The 15,986-nt window shown below is 54.3% G+C and overlaps 7 protein-coding genes across 7 annotated transcripts; 5 read left to right on the top strand and 2 right to left on the bottom strand.

The window, feature by feature from the left end:
- Positions 1-607: 607 nt before the first annotated feature.
- AYL99_11385 (hypothetical protein) lies at positions 608-3,289 on the bottom strand (the record flags this gene model as incomplete). Its single annotated transcript, XM_018842891.1, has 1 exon — positions 608-3,289. One exon carries the CDS (start codon positions 3,287-3,289, stop codon positions 608-610), a length of 2,682 nt encoding a protein of 893 aa, XP_018687651.1.
- A 562-nt stretch (positions 3,290-3,851) lies between these two features.
- Positions 3,852-5,648, top strand: AYL99_11386 (hypothetical protein; the record flags this gene model as incomplete). Its single annotated transcript, XM_018842892.1, has 1 exon — positions 3,852-5,648. The coding sequence occupies one exon, from the start codon at positions 3,852-3,854 to the stop codon at positions 5,646-5,648; it is 1,797 nt and encodes a 598-aa protein (XP_018687652.1).
- A 748-nt stretch (positions 5,649-6,396) lies between these two features.
- On the bottom strand, positions 6,397-7,825 carry AYL99_11387 (hypothetical protein; the record flags this gene model as incomplete). Its single annotated transcript, XM_018842893.1, has 2 exons — positions 6,397-7,356; positions 7,673-7,825. The coding sequence occupies 2 exons, from the start codon at positions 7,823-7,825 to the stop codon at positions 6,397-6,399; spliced, it is 1,113 nt and encodes a 370-aa protein (XP_018687653.1).
- A 609-nt stretch (positions 7,826-8,434) lies between these two features.
- Positions 8,435-9,427, top strand: AYL99_11388 (hypothetical protein; the record flags this gene model as incomplete). Its single annotated transcript, XM_018842894.1, has 1 exon — positions 8,435-9,427. One exon carries the CDS (start codon positions 8,435-8,437, stop codon positions 9,425-9,427), a length of 993 nt encoding a protein of 330 aa, XP_018687654.1.
- Positions 9,428-9,781: 354 nt separating this feature from the next.
- Positions 9,782-10,373, top strand: AYL99_11389 (SUMO-conjugating enzyme ubc9; the record flags this gene model as incomplete). The annotated part of the gene is made up of 3 exons (XM_018842895.1): positions 9,782-9,816; positions 9,872-10,056; positions 10,120-10,373. The coding sequence occupies 3 exons, from the start codon at positions 9,782-9,784 to the stop codon at positions 10,371-10,373; spliced, it is 474 nt and encodes a 157-aa protein (XP_018687655.1).
- A 1,643-nt stretch (positions 10,374-12,016) lies between these two features.
- Positions 12,017-13,967, top strand: AYL99_11390 (asparagine synthase (glutamine-hydrolyzing); the record flags this gene model as incomplete). The annotated part of the gene is made up of 2 exons (XM_018842896.1): positions 12,017-12,042; positions 12,221-13,967. The coding sequence occupies 2 exons, from the start codon at positions 12,017-12,019 to the stop codon at positions 13,965-13,967; spliced, it is 1,773 nt and encodes a 590-aa protein (XP_018687656.1).
- Positions 13,968-14,570: 603 nt separating this feature from the next.
- On the top strand, positions 14,571-15,808 carry AYL99_11391 (hypothetical protein; the record flags this gene model as incomplete). The annotated part of the gene is made up of 5 exons (XM_018842897.1): positions 14,571-14,621; positions 14,686-14,759; positions 14,821-14,960; positions 15,060-15,562; positions 15,659-15,808. 5 exons carry the CDS (start codon positions 14,571-14,573, stop codon positions 15,806-15,808), a joined length of 918 nt encoding a protein of 305 aa, XP_018687657.1.
- Between the last annotated feature and the right edge of the window lie 178 nt (positions 15,809-15,986).

Consider the following 15,986-nt stretch of genomic DNA (forward strand, 5'->3'; position numbering starts at 1 on the left):
TGAACTGAGCACAAGCTTGGGTAAACGCAAAGGCTTGTGCCAACGGGGGCTAGGTGGCGATATCAGCAGGTCTACAGAATCAGAAAGGCTGTCATACACAGCTCCACGGTTATCTACCGTGATTCTGACGAGATCCTGTTTGATATACTATGCGGGCAGAGTAGGGGGATATGAGTCTTGTGCATAGGGCATGAGAATTGAAGCCTAGAGGAGGAGCAAGCACCTGTATAAGATCATGACATGAAATGCAATTCAGAGCCTTCCCTTCCCTTTCCTTTCCTTTCTTTGCCATCTCCATCTATCCATCCATCTATCCATCCATCCATCATCGAAGCCGTCTTCGCGTGTTGTTTGTTATTGCCTCTCCCCTTCTGGGTCATTATTTGAGGTCGAAACAAAAGAGCTCGAGGCTACCCGCCGCTGGCGCATAAAAAGTGAATGAAAGTCTAGTCCCAGAGTAGGAGGAAATCCGTAAAATAATGTTGTGTTTTATTGGGAGGAGGTGTAACATCTACATACGTACTTCGTTCGAGCCTTTTTCTGTCTAGTCCAAGGAAAGGGAGTAGTTATACTGTAATAATTAATTATGGGCAAACTACCTCGTAATTTATGCTCCACCACGCTCCAGCGATTCCCGGACCCGTCTTTCGACGGCCTCGCCGGCCCTTTGTCTGACCATCCTCACGATCCAGTCCTGTTGCTTTGTACCCAACAGCCTCATTCGGTCCAGGTACTTTTGTAACGGCTCCGGACTGGTCGGGTGGGATTGCAGATCGTCAAGGCCGTTGGTGAGGAGCCAGCGTTGGAGGCGCTGAGGGTCGAGATATTCTTGGTCTGGTTCTGACGCTGCAGTGTCATTGGCTGGCTGTGACGAAGCTGGCGGCTCTTGGGGTCGCGAAGCTTGGGCAGGCCGAGCCTGTCTTGGTTGAGGAGCTTCGCGATCGTCGTCTGCTTGTTCTTCTTCCGCATCCGAGTCAACGCGTCGCAACACCGCACTACCACTGGTCAAGACACGCTGAGGTGCTCTTTCTTGATCGCCCTCGTCTTCCTCGTCCGCGTCTTCAACCATTGCTGAGTGTGGAGGATGTGGCTGTCCTGTTTGAGCTGTCGTCGCCTCTGTGTCGAGAGTACTCTCCAATTCCGGCATACTGTCATCATCATCATCATCACCACTGGCGGTCGAATTATTTGCCTCGGCATCCACATAGTAGTCCCATCCGCCAGCCATCCCTAACCCCTCAGGCGTAACACCCTCATCCAGTTCCTCCGCGTCATCTAGATGAATCCTCAGAAGCTCCTCGATCATTTCTGGAGGCACATTCCCACCAAGTTGCTCTTGCAGCGCGCGAAGTGCAGCTTGGCCCTCTGACTCGCCCGCTGTGTTTGCGTCTTCTGCGGTTGCTGGCTGCTGGAACCAATTCATGATTCGCGTTAGGAGGCTACCCGCTGTGCCGGCAGTGGCTCCTGCGGCGTTGAAGATGGCTTGCATAGTTCCATCAGCTCCTCGCGTAGGACCAGCGCCCGGAGCTCGAGCAACAAAGTCGGACAATGAGTCGGGAGGAGGGAGAACATCGGACGATGAAGTTGGCATAGTGGTAAACCGACGTGGAAGCAGGGCAATTAATGGGGGAATCTCGAGGAGCATGATGTGCCTGGCCTCTTCGAGGGAGATCTCCAACTTGGGTGCTTCCGGAGCGGCAGAAATGGCGTCGCTGTAGTGAGAAAGAGTCTCCGCCACTTCAGCAAGCAGGCTGATAGTTTCCGGGGTGTTCCACAGGTCTTTTGCCCGGGTGACGTAAAGTTGAGTGTAGAGCTTTTCGGCGTCAGTGGATGGTAACTTTGCCCAGAGGGACTTGGGAAGCGGTGAGATGTCGAGTGCAGAAGCGAGAGCGGATAAGATGTAAGGGTATTTGTGCATTGCAACAGCGAGGCGAAGACGAGCATCTCGTGGTTTGCCGGATCGTTGAAAGGCCAATGCGAGAGATATTTGAATATTGGGCAGAAAATCCCACGCTTGGCCATATGCATCATCCGAGCAGAGAGCAATCAGTTGCGCATGTTGCCGGCCTCTCAAGGCAAGTTGATCGATCATCAACGTGACTCCATAAGGATCTGTGAGCGGATTGAGCTGAAGAAGGATTTTAGCCCACTCAAATGCGGTCCGCCACGTTCCTCGCATCTCAAGATTTCTGATGTACCGCCATATTGCGAGATATAGTTCTCGGTTGGCTGGTTTGTTAAATGGTACGCGAGCGACCCCGTTCCTGAGGGAAGCGGGAAAGCTGCTGTGAACGGACTTGCCGAAGGAGAACAATGCGCGTTCAACAAGATCTCCCGAGACAGCATGATCACCTTGATGCTTCGCAATCTCGGAGACTTGCAAAAGAGTGGCAATATGGTACGGGTACATGGATAGGAGACCGACCATTCTCTGAGGATCCATCGATTCGACAGCCATGCGGAAATGAAGTTGTGTCTCCCGATAGGTGTTGTTGTGCATGATGTTGTATTGCTTTTCCGAGGCGTCTGGTTTGACCAGTTCCATGCTCAACCCTCCACTCGTGGCCAAGGGCCACTCTTCTTTCCCCTGGACAAAGACGTTTCGCCTATGTGCGAGAGCTCCTAGCTCTTTACCTCTGCTAGCCACACAATATCTTCCGGTAAGTGCAGTCGCCAGGTCGACTCCGCCCTGCAGGTTCTGTTCCCGGCGGCGTTGGTTGCGAGGTGAAGAACGAGACTCTTGTCCTTCAAGTGCAATGTTACCAAACAGGTTTTTCATTTCGTTGACAGGGTTGAGGTTGTGAGAGTCAATGGCCAGAAGTCTGGTTGCTCTCGACTCCCAGGTCGATGTCTCTTGGTTCTGGGTAGCCGACGCATGCGCTCGCCCTTCTTTCGCAGCCAACTCTTTCAAGGCCCGGTCAACTTCATCGCCGGATTCCTCGGTCTGCACCTTTGGTTCTTCTACTTTCCCTTTGCCTTTCTTCTTAGGTTTTTTCTTTTTCTTCTTAGATTTAGCTAGAGGGGCGGATGCTGGCTCTTTCGGTAGGTTCGTACCGGGCTTTTCTGTAGCTTCTGGGCGGGATATGGGCTCGTGTTCATGTTCATCAGACTCGTTTTGATCATCCGCGTCCTCCAGCATGTCAAAGGCATTCATGGGCCGCGAGGGTGGCCTGGGGATATCATCCTCGTCCTCTGACTCTTCCGCCTCCTCGTACGCCTTTTTGGCAGCCTCGACTTGTCTTTGTAATTCCTGCTCTCGCTGCAGTTTGCGAAGGGCTCGCGAGGACATCGTGAGGGTCTCCTGCAATCTTCCACACGGAGGATGAGGACCAAGTGCGGGTGGGATGAGGGATAGGCATGAGCCACTGTAAATGAATCACGGAAGCAACCAACGCCGCCGCCGCAGAAAGCGACAAGTGACGTTTACGAGCGGATTATGTAAGTGGATTGGCCAAACTAATCTCCGATTGGCTCCGCCTAGATCTGCGTATCGTGTTCTCGATCTCAGCCTCATCGACTTGTACTTGTAGACGAACAAATTGAGTATCGTGTCTGCTCAGGTGCTTTTGTCAAGGTCTCTGTCGCCGTCGCTCTATCTCTCCGTCTCTTCAGTCCTTCTCTAGATGCTCTCGTCCTCAAGTACTTTTCCTTCCCCTCCTTGACCTCCATCATCTCCAATGCGTCGCGCTGCCGTTTTCGCCCTCCGCTCGACCCGCCGCTCTGCCTTCCGAAAGCTCGTATCCAAATCCTCCTCCTTTGCACCTCCAAACCATGTCGTAGCCTCGGCCAATGCTCACTCATCCTCCCTCGTCCGCAGATACAGTACGTCTCGAACACCGTTTCAGTCATCTATGCGTATACCCAAGATACCAATACTCTTCGTCGGATCCCTAGGAGCAATTGGAGCCTGGTATGCTTACAGAGGTGATGGGCCAGAGCATCTTCTAAAAGGACAACCGTTGTCAGCATCAGCACAGCCCAGCAGGGCTCTGAGTACCACGGCAAATACTGCGCAGCCTCCTGCAGATCCTGCCGACCCTGCGCCGCTGACTGCAGGTCCCGAACCGTATCGAAAAGCATTGGTGGTTGACAACGATCAGTTCTTCACCGGCTCCATCGTTGGAGACGGTCCATTGGCCAAGGACACAGATGATTACGGACGGAAGGTGTTGGAGATGATGACCCCTGAGCAAGCCACAGAAAGATTGAGGAAGAACGAACAGTCGTTCCTCGTCGGCAGAGGACGGGGTGTGGTGCGATATGACATTGTCCAGCTTCCCAGCAATGATCCTATTGAAGATGATCACGCAGAGAAGATTGTTGAAGTGCCCAACACAGTCGCTGCAACAGAGGGCTCAACGTCTTCGGATTGGATGTTCTGGGGTGTTTTCGACGGCCATTCAGGCTGGACAACCTCCGCCAAGCTGCGCCAGGTCTTGATCTCTTTCGCGGCCCGCGAACTGAATCTCACTTACAAAGCGGCACGATCAGATGCAAAGTCCCCTTTCCCTTCGCCCGCAGCAATCGACCAGGCGCTCAAATCCGCATTCGTCAAACTAGACAACGAGATCTGTTTAGACAGTGTCAACAAACTTATCAAAAACCCGAGCAAACGGCTTGCTGCGGAAATCCTTGCCCCTGCCCTGTCAGGCTCCTGCGCCCTGCTCTCGTTCTACGACTCTCAATCCAAGACCCTCCGCGTCGCATGTACAGGCGATTCGCGTGCAGTACTGGGCCGTCGCAACCCACAAACCGGTAAATGGTTCGCCACGCCGCTATCTGAAGATCAAACAGGTTCCAATCCGAACGAAGAAGCACGTATGCGCGCCGAGCACCCAGGTGAGCAATACGTCATTCGAGCCGGCCGAGTGTTGGGAAATCTGGAACCCACTCGTGCATTCGGGGATGCGTTTTACAAATGGTCGCGTGAGACGCAGGACCGCATTAAGAAGCACTTCTTTGGGAGGACGCCACATCAGTTGCTGAAAACCCCGCCCTATGTCACTGCGGAGCCTGTGGTGACGAGCACAAAAATCAATCCCTCGGATGGCGATTTTCTCGTGATGGCCACGGACGGGTTGTGGGAGATGCTGACAAACGAAGAAGTTGTTGGACTCGTGGGCCAGTGGATCGAACATCAAAACAAACTTGCCAGTAGTAAGGCTTCTGCTGGGTCGAACACCGCCGCCTGGTTGACGAGTTGGTTCAAATCATCAACGACCGGTGGGCTACCGGTCGAGAAAGGCGGCAATATGGACAAGACTGGTCGTATCGACACATCGTACAACCAGAAGGATGCTAGAGACGGCAAAGACTCGGGCGCCAACAATGTCGAGAAGCCCATCCGACAGCAGCAATGGGACATTCCTGCCTCACCCCCTTCTACCTCCAATCGCTTCGTTGTCGAGGACAAGAACTGTGCAACTCACCTCATCCGAAACGCTTTGGGAGGGAAAGACAGGGATATGGTGTGCGCACTGCTCACGTTGCCGAGCCCCTACAGTCGGCGGTACAGAGACGACCTGACGGTACAGGTGATCTTTTTCGGTGAGTCCGGCGAAGCTGATGGCAAGGTCGTGATCAACGACGAAGCAACGGCGCGGCAGGTCCCGAAAACTGAGGACGGGCAGTTGAAGGCGAAGTTGTGAAGAAAGAAAAACCGCTCTTGCGGACAGGAAGCTTGAAACAGGAGAGATAGGATTTCGACCTCTTTCAGATGCTTCCGGCTGCGCAGACCTCAAGGGCTGGGTCTGGTGCTCTCTTCTATGCCCGCTCCCCAACACGGCGGTTCAGCGAACGGAGGTCAACGTCGTACTTTATCGTCTTACATCGCCCGATCGACCACGGAGCTTCACGGAGGGATTTGCATACCGCAGGAACACGGCATGACATGACATGTGGATGAGCGGATTGCAGACTGTCCCTTCTACCAGGCTGTTTTAGTACGAGATTTGTGCACAAGGGCCATGAGATACTGTAGTTCTTGTTCACATAGAGCTGGGCGCCGGGATCGGAGTGACTAAAAGGCCTGATCCGGATGATTTGTATCTCCCCAAGGTAGAGAGAGAGAGAGACCCAAAATACCTCTGATTCCAGAACATCCTTGATCTACCAAAGACGCAGCTTTTAATTGACCGCCCATTAATCGCTGGTTAGACATCATGCCGCTATTTCTCGCTTCAGATCAGAGTGTAGAATACAAACACCTCTGAAAAAGTTCATGAGTATCTCCTGACCAGGACCACGGAGTGTTGTACATGTATTGATTGATGTATGTCCTACGTCCGCTGGCAGAACTCTCGTCATTCAAGGTGGTGCTGTTTCGCACGTTTCGAAGATTATTGGGCGTGAGGATGTGGGTATATATATATATATATATACATATGCAGAATTCATTCATTCCTCCGCCTGTCCTTTTGCTTTCGCCTGTTTTGCCTTGAGCAGTGGAAAACGCTTGGTGGTCCCGAGAACGCGGGCGAGGAGAGGCCGCTGGACCAGCTGCGTTGTCGTGGTCCCGATAAGGTACAGGACCACCGCAGTCGACAGGTCGCTCCGGATGATCAGGTAGGTAAAGATGGAGGGCATCGCCGTCAAGACGTAGGACAGAGTCTTGGAGAACTTTGCAGAGAAAGCTCTCAACCGGTCGGCATCGCCGTTCAAAGAGCCGGTGTCGGGCTGTTGTTTGGCGGCTTCCCTCACCCGCAACCACACACTCAAGGTCGCCAGGGTGCCATATGTGATGGGGAGGACCCAGAGGTGGTCCGGCGAGGCCAGATCGGATATCCACCAGAGGCTTTCCGTCTGAAAGCCCGGTTCCATAGGCACAATGTTCGGATCTATGGTGCTGCCGTCAGACCGGAAGAAGAGCGAGGTCACCGTCCGCTTGTCGCCCGCCATGCGCCGTATGCAATCCATACTGAACACCCAGACCGGGATGAAGGACAGAGCCAGCACCGGTTCCACCCAGACCGGAAGATACGAGCTGTGCTTCTGGATGGCTTTCCTGCGGGCCCTGAGCTGGCTGGCGACCCATTTCTCGGCCTTTTTGGCGTCTGCCTCTCTTCCTAAGGGGAATTTAATCCTCGCCGTGTCTTGATAGGCGATGCGCCAGGCGGACGCCAGCTGCATGGCGGTTTCTCTCCGTTTCCGACTACGGTGCGTCAACAGCTGGACGGGGATCCAGGTCATGCGCAGGAGTGAGGCCGTCAGGGGGATCGACAGGTACCACGGGAGCCCGGTCAACGTGTGCACCTCTTGAAAAATAGTTCCAGAGAGCTGGAGGCATTCGGCTGCGAAGGATCGAGAGTTCGAGGAGTGAAAGGAGCGGGACAGCGACCGAGGGGATGGGAGAGGAGTCTGTTGCCGGCATTGTTGTGGTTCTAGCCTGGCCCAGTGTCGGAGGGCCCTGCGGCAGAACATTGATTGCTAAGGGTGGGCGGCTGGTAGAGGGAGCATATGGAAACTGCTTTCGTGGTGGATTGATCTGTGACAATCACGAATGATATGTCGTGATAATTCCGTGAATGCGACTCGCCGACGCGAATTATTATGTACAGTGAACCGCGGGGAGAAAAGAGGCGCGTGGCCCGAGACTGCGTCATTGTTGGTTGGTTGGTGAGAGGCCACTCTTCGAGGCCCTACAATGCTGTTCCCCCGTATCTTACCCCCTTACGAAATCGGCGTCCTCCTCTTCTTCCCGATCCAACGGCTTCGGAAGCCATGAGTCTCGTTGACCATTGGCGTCTTCTGCAGCACTGGCAATGGCCGCTTTGTCGAGCGTCGTGGCCGTTTTGGCGGTAGTGCCGCTTTTGCCTCTCGTGTGCATCTTGCTTCTACGGTTATCACTCCACGCGCTTGGCTGGTATCTACGGACACAAACTGCAGATCGAAAGGCCGCCATTGTCGAAAGGATCAGGCGGGAGAGAGCTGCGTCGTCGGAGAGTCGGGCCCTGTCCCAAGAAGCCGAAGATGGGTGGGAGACGGTCGAAAAGGAGGGCACTGCTGAGAATGGCAAGCCCTTGGAGGATGAATGGAGTGGAGTCATTGGCTTCTTCCATCCCTTCTGGCAAGTCCTCCCTTGTTGTGTAGCCCGTGGATGTCTGTCCAACTAATACCGAGTAGCAACGCTGGTGGTGGCGGTGAGAGAGTGCTATGGGCTGCTATAGCCGCCACTCAACGACGATGGCCGAACGCTATATGCGCCGTTTACACCGGAGATCACGATATTGATCGAGCGGCAGTGGTTGCGACGGTCAGAAATCGCTTTGGAATCACCCTACAAGAACACTCGCTTGTCTTCCTGTACCTTTCGAGGCGTCGTTTCGTTCTGGCAAGCTCTTATCCTCATTTTACATTGTTGGGTCAGTCTCTTGGCTCGGTGGTCTTAGCTTATGACGCCTTTCAGCTGCTCGTACCCGACGTCTTTGTCGACACCATGGGTTACGCATTCGCAGTCGCCCTTTGCAGATACCTCTTCCCTAACGTGCCGAATGCGGCATATGTGCATTATCCGACTATTTCTACCGATATGCTGGACAGTCTTGAGGACACGACCGGTCAGAAGGGAATCCATGCCGGTGCCGGGAAAGGGTGGAAAGGTAAAGGAAAGAAATACTATTGGCGTGCCTTTGCATGGCTGTACGGTTTTGTCGGCAGGCAGATCGATGTTGTCATGTGCAATTCGACGTGGACCCAAGGCCACATCCGACAGCTTTGGAGACCGAAAAGAGCGTCCTCCTCGTTCGCGGCTATCGTGTATCCACCGTGTCCAGTGGAAGAGTTGGAAGCACGCATCCCGTTGACAGAGGAGAGTGAGAAACAACGAGAGAACATAGTCCTCTATATCGCTCAATTTCGACCCGAAAAGAACCATTCGTTGATTCTTCGGTCCTTTGCCAAGTTCTACCACGCTGCAAAGGAGAAACCACGGTTGGTTCTCATTGGGTCGGTTCGAAGCAACACGCCGGATGAGAAGCACATCTACAGCCTCCGACTTGAAGCGCACGAACTCAAGATCAAGGATGCCACCACCTTCATCTGTGATGCGCCCTTCTCAGTCATCCTCGAATATCTTCAGAGGTCGAGTATTGGGACGAACGGCATGTACGCAGAACATTTCGGGATCGGCAATGTTGAAGGACTGGCCGCCGGGCTCATCCCAGTGGTACATAACAGTGGTGGGCCCAAGCTCGATATCGTGGTTCCGTTCGAAGGTCAGCCCATTGGGTTTCACGCTGAGACAGAGGATGAGTTTGCTGCTGCTTTTGCCCGCGTGACAGCCATGAGCCCACGGGAACGATATGCAATGAGAGTAAGAGGGCGTGCCAGCACAAAGCGATTCACAGAGAAAGCATTTGCTGGCAAATGGGTCGAGCAGATGGAGATCCTGGTCAGGCTGCAGAAGTTGCGGAACAACCATAACATATAGAGCCAGCAGAAGGAGCGAGAAGCGATGGTGTGTGATGTTTGTAGACCAATGATACCCTCCTTGTCATTTGCCTCTCCTTTGCCTCTCCTTTGCCTCAGCAACAGATTGACTGTGCTACATGCATATTAGTGATAGAACGCCTGCGGAATAACGATCGCCAGACCTTCCCTAAAGAGAAGTGCCGGTCGGAAAACTTCCCGCCAATGTTGCCGCCGTCTCAGCCTTACCGTCCACCTGATCCTGGCCCGCCTCTTCGCCCAGCAAAAGTTCTTGTCTTTTGTGACTTGCGCTCTCTTGAGAAGTCTTCTCTCTTGTGTCTCTCCACAAACCTTCACCATCCACCGGCTCATCACCATGTCGCTGTGTCTCAACCGTCTTCAAGAGGAAAGGTGGGATGCCGCACCCCAGTGGCCTCAATTCCAACTCACTAACCCCTGCTTCCAGAAAACAATGGCGCCGCGATCATCCCTTCGGCTTCTTCGCACGACCCATCCGAAATGCGAGTGGTGTGGTTGACCTCAAGAACTGGGAAGTTGGGATACCAGGGCAAGAAAAGACCATCTGGGAAGGGGGCCTGTTCAAGTTGAGTGTTGTCTTTCCGGAAGAATACCCTACCAAGCCTCCCAAGTGTGAGTGAAAAAAGACACACATGTGTTCTGCGCCGGTGGGAACACGCAGCTGAGCCGTATTAGGCAGATTTGTCCCGCCTCTCTTCCACCCCAACGTCTATCCCTCGGGCACGGTATGTCTCTCGATCTTGAACGAAGAGGAGGGTTGGAAACCATCAATCACCATCAAGCAAATCCTCTTGGGCATCCAAGCTCTGCTAAACGACCCCAATCCCGACTCGCCAGCGCAAGCTGATGCATACAATCTCTACAAAAAGGATCTGCCCGCATACGAGAAGAAAGTCAGAAGCATTGTCAAGGACAACCCCGCACCATGAGATTCGTGGCATGACGGACAGACCGGAGACGGTGTGGCTGGCTCCTTTGCGAGCAGCATTAGTGACCAGCTGATGAGCTGTCACACACCGTCAACAGCGGGGGGATGCAGCCAATCGACTAGCGGGTGGGTTTTGAGCGCGGCGTTTTGCTGTAGAGATTTCTACTCCAGATAACCAGTTTACGGGGGAAGGCGGGGATCTCATCGAAAGACTTGGGGAAGAGGCATGGGCATGGGCATGGGCATGGGCACATTGGGCAGCTGGAGTTTTTGATGACCGGCGTGCTGGAGTTTGACGAGCTCGACAATGAACCACTACTACTGTAGCTAAGATACGCACTCCACGTGGCGGTGGTGGTCTTCTCCTTCATGCTTTGTTTCCACCCACCGGAACATGAGCCATTTTCTGTTTCTGCCCCTCCCTTCCAGCCTACCCTTTTCATGCCCAAGATTTGCTTCTGTGTAACATTGGCTCGGGCGCACACCGACAATGAAGGAACGGAGCAGTTTCGATCTCTCCGACGGAGGGAGGGGGGGGGCTTTGTTTGCGTCCCATATGGCCTGGCCGAAAGGGCGTAAGCGTGGGGGTGCAACAGGCCAAGCGGTGGGCGGCGAGGGGCGCCCTGAGGCAGTTACGCATCGAGGGGCTATGGGCGGGCAGGGGTCACTAGGGATGGTTATCTGCACCAAGAGGCCCAAAAGTGCGGGGATTCCGGATATCTGCATTCATGATAGGCATGGGGGCCCAGGGCCAACATGGGCCAGCATGTGCCAGAAAACCAACAGGAACCCTCTTCCCACCACTAATCTTCAGCTTGTTAACTGATACTCGTAATGAGATGAGGTCGCGTGCCGAACATCGGGCGTCCTCTTTCCTCGGGGAACGTGTGCCCCCAGAGGAACGCAAATGTCCAAGGTCTGTTCAGCGCAAACTCAAACCGCCTCGAGCCTAGTACGGATGGGTCCAGTTCCAGGTGCAGGGTGGACATACCGTGAACCCGTTTTGCAAATATAGAGAGGAGGAGAAGAGATGTATGTAGCAAGGGACAGAAGAGAGGGTGGGAGGAGGGGGGGCACCCAGGTGGCAGTGCCCTTATTACTTAAGAACTGCTTCAGATCCCGCCAACCCTTTCTTATCTCTGATCCGAAAGAGCAACGAGGAACAGAGTAAGAAGAAAAAATCCCGTGTGGTGAGGTGGGTTTTGCTGGAATTGTGGGCTGATCCCCAAACTCGTAGTCCTCAACCAAACAAAGATCCCCGAGCTTGCAACGCCCGCGGTGTTTGAATGTGTGAGAGACAGAGAGACAGAGAGAAGAAGTCAGCTGGATTCAAAGTGACGCCCCCCAAGTGGCCCAGAAAAAGAAAAAGTCAGCGGTCGTTCCGTCGTCAAGTCAGCCCTCGGTGGTTGTCGGTGCTCCCTTCAACTATTATTGATTTTCGATTGAGTCATCCCACGCTCGACATTTTTTGCCTTCCAGAAATTTTGGGACTTTTCGGAGCGTGGACGGTCCTTTTTATTTCGTCCCACGCCCGCGCCGCCACACTCTTCTCCCATCTTGCATACCATTTCACCAACCCTCTCATTGCAAGGCCACTCACCAGCACGACGCTCGTGGGCAGCAGCGTGGGCATCGTGGGCAGTCATGTGTGGTATCTTTGCCTGCCACGGGTGAGTTTGCGCTTCCCTCGTTTCTGCGTGGCTCTTGAGTCCTGCGTTCCTGCGTCTTTTGGGGCTGGGAACCCTGGTTCCTGGCTCGTTGGCTCCGTGATCGGCGTCCTGCTCTGCTCTTTTGTTTTTTGGTTCGTGTGCGACGTGTGCTAATTTCGGTGCCCAACGGCCCTCACAGTCATCCGTCGATAGCAACCTTCAAGACCACTGCTCTGCAGTGTGTCAAATGCCTGCGGCACCGCGGTCCTGACTGGTCAGGAAACTGGACGGGGAACAACACCATCCTCTGCCATGAACGTCTTAGTATAGTGGGAGTGGACAGCGGGGCGCAGCCTCTGGTCAACGATGAGGGCACCATTGCGCTGGCCGTCAACGGCGAAATCTACAACCACCGAATCCTGCGGAAGCACTTGACCGTTCCCTACAGCTTCAAGACCAACAGCGACTGCGAGGTCATCATCCCTCTCTACCAGCAATATGACACGGACGCCCCCAAACAGCTGGATGGCATGTTTTCCTTCGTTCTCTATGACAAGGACCAGGACCGGACAGTCGCGGCGCGGGATCCCATCGGGATCACATCCTTCTACCTGGGGCGTTCCAGCCAGACACCGGGTGCCGTCTTTTTCGCCTCCGAACTGAAGGCCCTCGCCTCGGTGTGCGACAACATCATTTCCTTTCCTCCGGGCCACATTTATGACTCCAAGACCGATAAAATCACCCGATATTTCGAGCCATCTTGGTGGGATCCGACCAGAGTCCCATCCACGCCCATCGATTACAAGTTGATCAGGAAGACGTTGGAGAAGTCCGTGCTCAAGCGGCTCATGGCCGAAGTGCCCTACGGCGTTCTTCTGTCGGGCGGTCTTGACTCCAGCTTGGTGGCGTCAATTGCGCAGAGAGAATCTCTCCGTCAGCAATCACTGGCCGAGCGGCAGGCCAATGGCGTCGTCAATGGAGATGTCAATGGTGGGGTTAACGGGTACCGAACCCCAAAGACGGGCACTAGGCTGGTGGGCATCGACGACGACGACGAGTTGTCAACAGTTACATTCTTACCTCAGCTGCACTCATTCTCCATCGGTCTTCCTGATGCCCCTGATACCAAAGCGGCCCTCGAAGTCGCCAAGTTCCTGGGTACCAAACACCACGATTTCACGTTCACGATCCAAGAAGGACTCGACGCCCTATCAGATGTCATTTACCACCTCGAAACGTACGATGTCACCACAGTCCGCGCTTCCACGCCCATGTACCTGCTGTCCCGGAAAATCAAAGCCCTGGGCGTCAAGATGGTCTTGAGCGGTGAAGGAAGTGATGAAATCTTTGGGGGATATCTGTACTTCCACGCCGCCCCGAACAAGGAGGAGTTCCACAAGGAGACTGTCCGCCGGATCAAGAACCTGCATTTGGCCGACTGTCTCCGTGCCAACAAATCCACATCGGCGTGGGGCGTCGAAGCTCGCGTGCCATTCCTGGATAAGCAGTTCCTGGAGGTCGCCATGAACATCGACCCGGCGGAGAAGATGATCACCAAGGATAGAATAGAGAAATATATTTTGCGCAAGGCCTTCGACACCACCGACGAGCCCGACGTCAAGCCTTACCTCCCGGAGCACATTTTGTGGCGACAGAAGGAACAATTCAGCGATGGCGTGGGCTATGGCTGGATCGACGCTTTGAAGGACACCGCTGAGATCAACATCACGGACGAGATGATGGCCAACCCCAAGCCGGAATGGGGCGACGATGTCCCGACCAGCAAGGAGGCCTACTGGTATCGTCTGATGTTCGATGAGCACTTCCCGCCCTACTGCGCGTCGACCGTGATGCGATGGACGCCCACTTGGTCGAAGCAGAGCGATCCCAGCGGACGAGCAATTGAAACCCATCTCGCCCGCTATGACGACGAAGCTGGCTCGTGATAGAGTGCTGGCGAATGTACAGGGAGCGAAAGATATCAGCATTGGCTGGCGTTCTAGCAAGGAGAGGACATTGTGAAATCGCCTCTTACGATGATTTTGATTCTTGTTGGGGGGAAACAGGGGGAGGTTTAGCAGCAGGAGGACTGTATGTGCTGTGCAGCCGTGAACAGCAACATCTTTGAGCTGGACCCAGGTGTTGAAAAAGCAAACATTTTGGTGCTCGAGCTATAGCTACAGCCTGTCCAGCATGCCGTGGGTTCCGCTGGCAATAATATACACTCGGTAGATGGTGCAAATCCCAACAATCCCCCACGATGCTCCGGTTGGTGGTTACTGGTGACATGGAAGGGCGAGTGCGTGATTTGGGCAACTCTGCCGAGCGGCCTGGTCACCTTCTTCCGATCCCGCCTGTGATTGGCTGAAACCAGCTTTTCGCGACGCTGCATCTCCGAGCGTTTTTCTTGAGCTCCATTGATTGTTTTGCCGTCTACGTCTCTGTCTCTCCCTGTCTCAGCGTCTCAGGATCCTTCCAGCCTTTCTACCCTCCGCCATTGTACCCTCTCTATCTCAACTGACTCGTTGCCCGCTCTTCACTTGCCCGCCATGCCTGGAATCCCTGTCCCTTTCAGCGATATCGCTAAGCCTGCGAACGACGTAAGTGTCCATCCTCGACTCTCTCCGAGCAAGCCATGGTCTTCCTCGCTGACTGCTCGAACAGCTTCTCAGCAAGGACTTCTACCACACCACCGCTGCCAATCTCGAGGTCAAGTCCAAGGCACCGAACGGCGTTGTGTAAGAACCTCTTGAACATGCTCCCCCCTCGGAGTTCTAATCCATCTTGTTCCTTTTCCAGTTTCAACGTCAAGGGCAAATCCGCACACGATGGACCTATCTCTGGCTCGGTGAGCACCATGATCAAAAGAGACAACTTGAGAATATCACATGTTAACGGCAGCGGCAAGATTGAAGGAAAATACACCGACAAGGCAACCGGTTCGTCCCCGCCTCCATCCGCTCTTGGGAGCAATTGGCGCATTTGCGCCTCCTTAAACCACCTCCTTCTCCGCTAACTCAGGGAACATTGATGGACAGGCCTTACCTTGACCCAAACCTGGACGACCGCCAACAGCCTTGACACCAAACTCGAACTAGAAGACAACATCACCAAAGGCCTGAAAGCCGAGGTCCTGACAAACTACCTTCCCGCGAAATCTACCTACGGCGGCAAGCTCAACCTCTTCTACAAGCAGCCCAACATCCACACCCGTCTGTTCACAGATGTGTTCAAGGGTCCCACTGCCTCGTTTGATGTGACCTTGGGCCACGAGGGTTTCTTGATTGGTGCTGAGGGAGGCTATGACGTGGGGAAGGCCGCCATCACGAAGTATGCCCTTGCTGCTGGATACTCACAGGGGTCTTATGCTGCCGCGGTGACGGCGACGAACAACTTGACCGTCTTCAGCGCCAGCTACTATCACAAAGTGAACACTGAGGTCGAGGCCGGCGCCAAGGCTACCTGGGACAGCACGCAAGGAAGCAATGTCGGTTTGGAGGTCGCGACCAAGTACAAGCTTGACCCCAGCTCGTTTGCAAAGGTATGTGCTCATCCATGTTCACGCATAAGCTTGACAAGCCGCTACCGGCTGTCCATACTCGCTGTGGCCGCTGCTAACGCCGAGTGATGTGTTCAGGCCAAGATCAACGACCGCGGTATCGCCGCCCTGGCGTACAATGTCAAGCTGGGAACCGGTGTGACCCTCGGACTGGGCGCTTCCCTGGACACCCAGAACCTCAACCAGGCCGCGCACAAGGTCGGAGCAAGCTTCACCTTCGAGGGCTAGACCCCCTCGGTCAAATTTGCAGAAAATCAGCGAGTGTGCCCGGGATAAGTGGGAGTGGTCGACGCAAGTGGTCAGGAACACGCCTCAGAATGGATAGCATGTGTGAGGGAAAGCGAGATCTTTCCTTCCAGCGGCTAGCCCAGAACACGAGTGCTGGGGCACGTCGCTCCTGCTGCTG

This window comes from Fonsecaea erecta (genome assembly GCF_001651985.1).
Source record: "Fonsecaea erecta strain CBS 125763 chromosome Unknown Scaff14, whole genome shotgun sequence".
In the NCBI taxonomy this organism is placed as follows: domain Eukaryota; kingdom Fungi; phylum Ascomycota; class Eurotiomycetes; order Chaetothyriales; family Herpotrichiellaceae; genus Fonsecaea; species Fonsecaea erecta.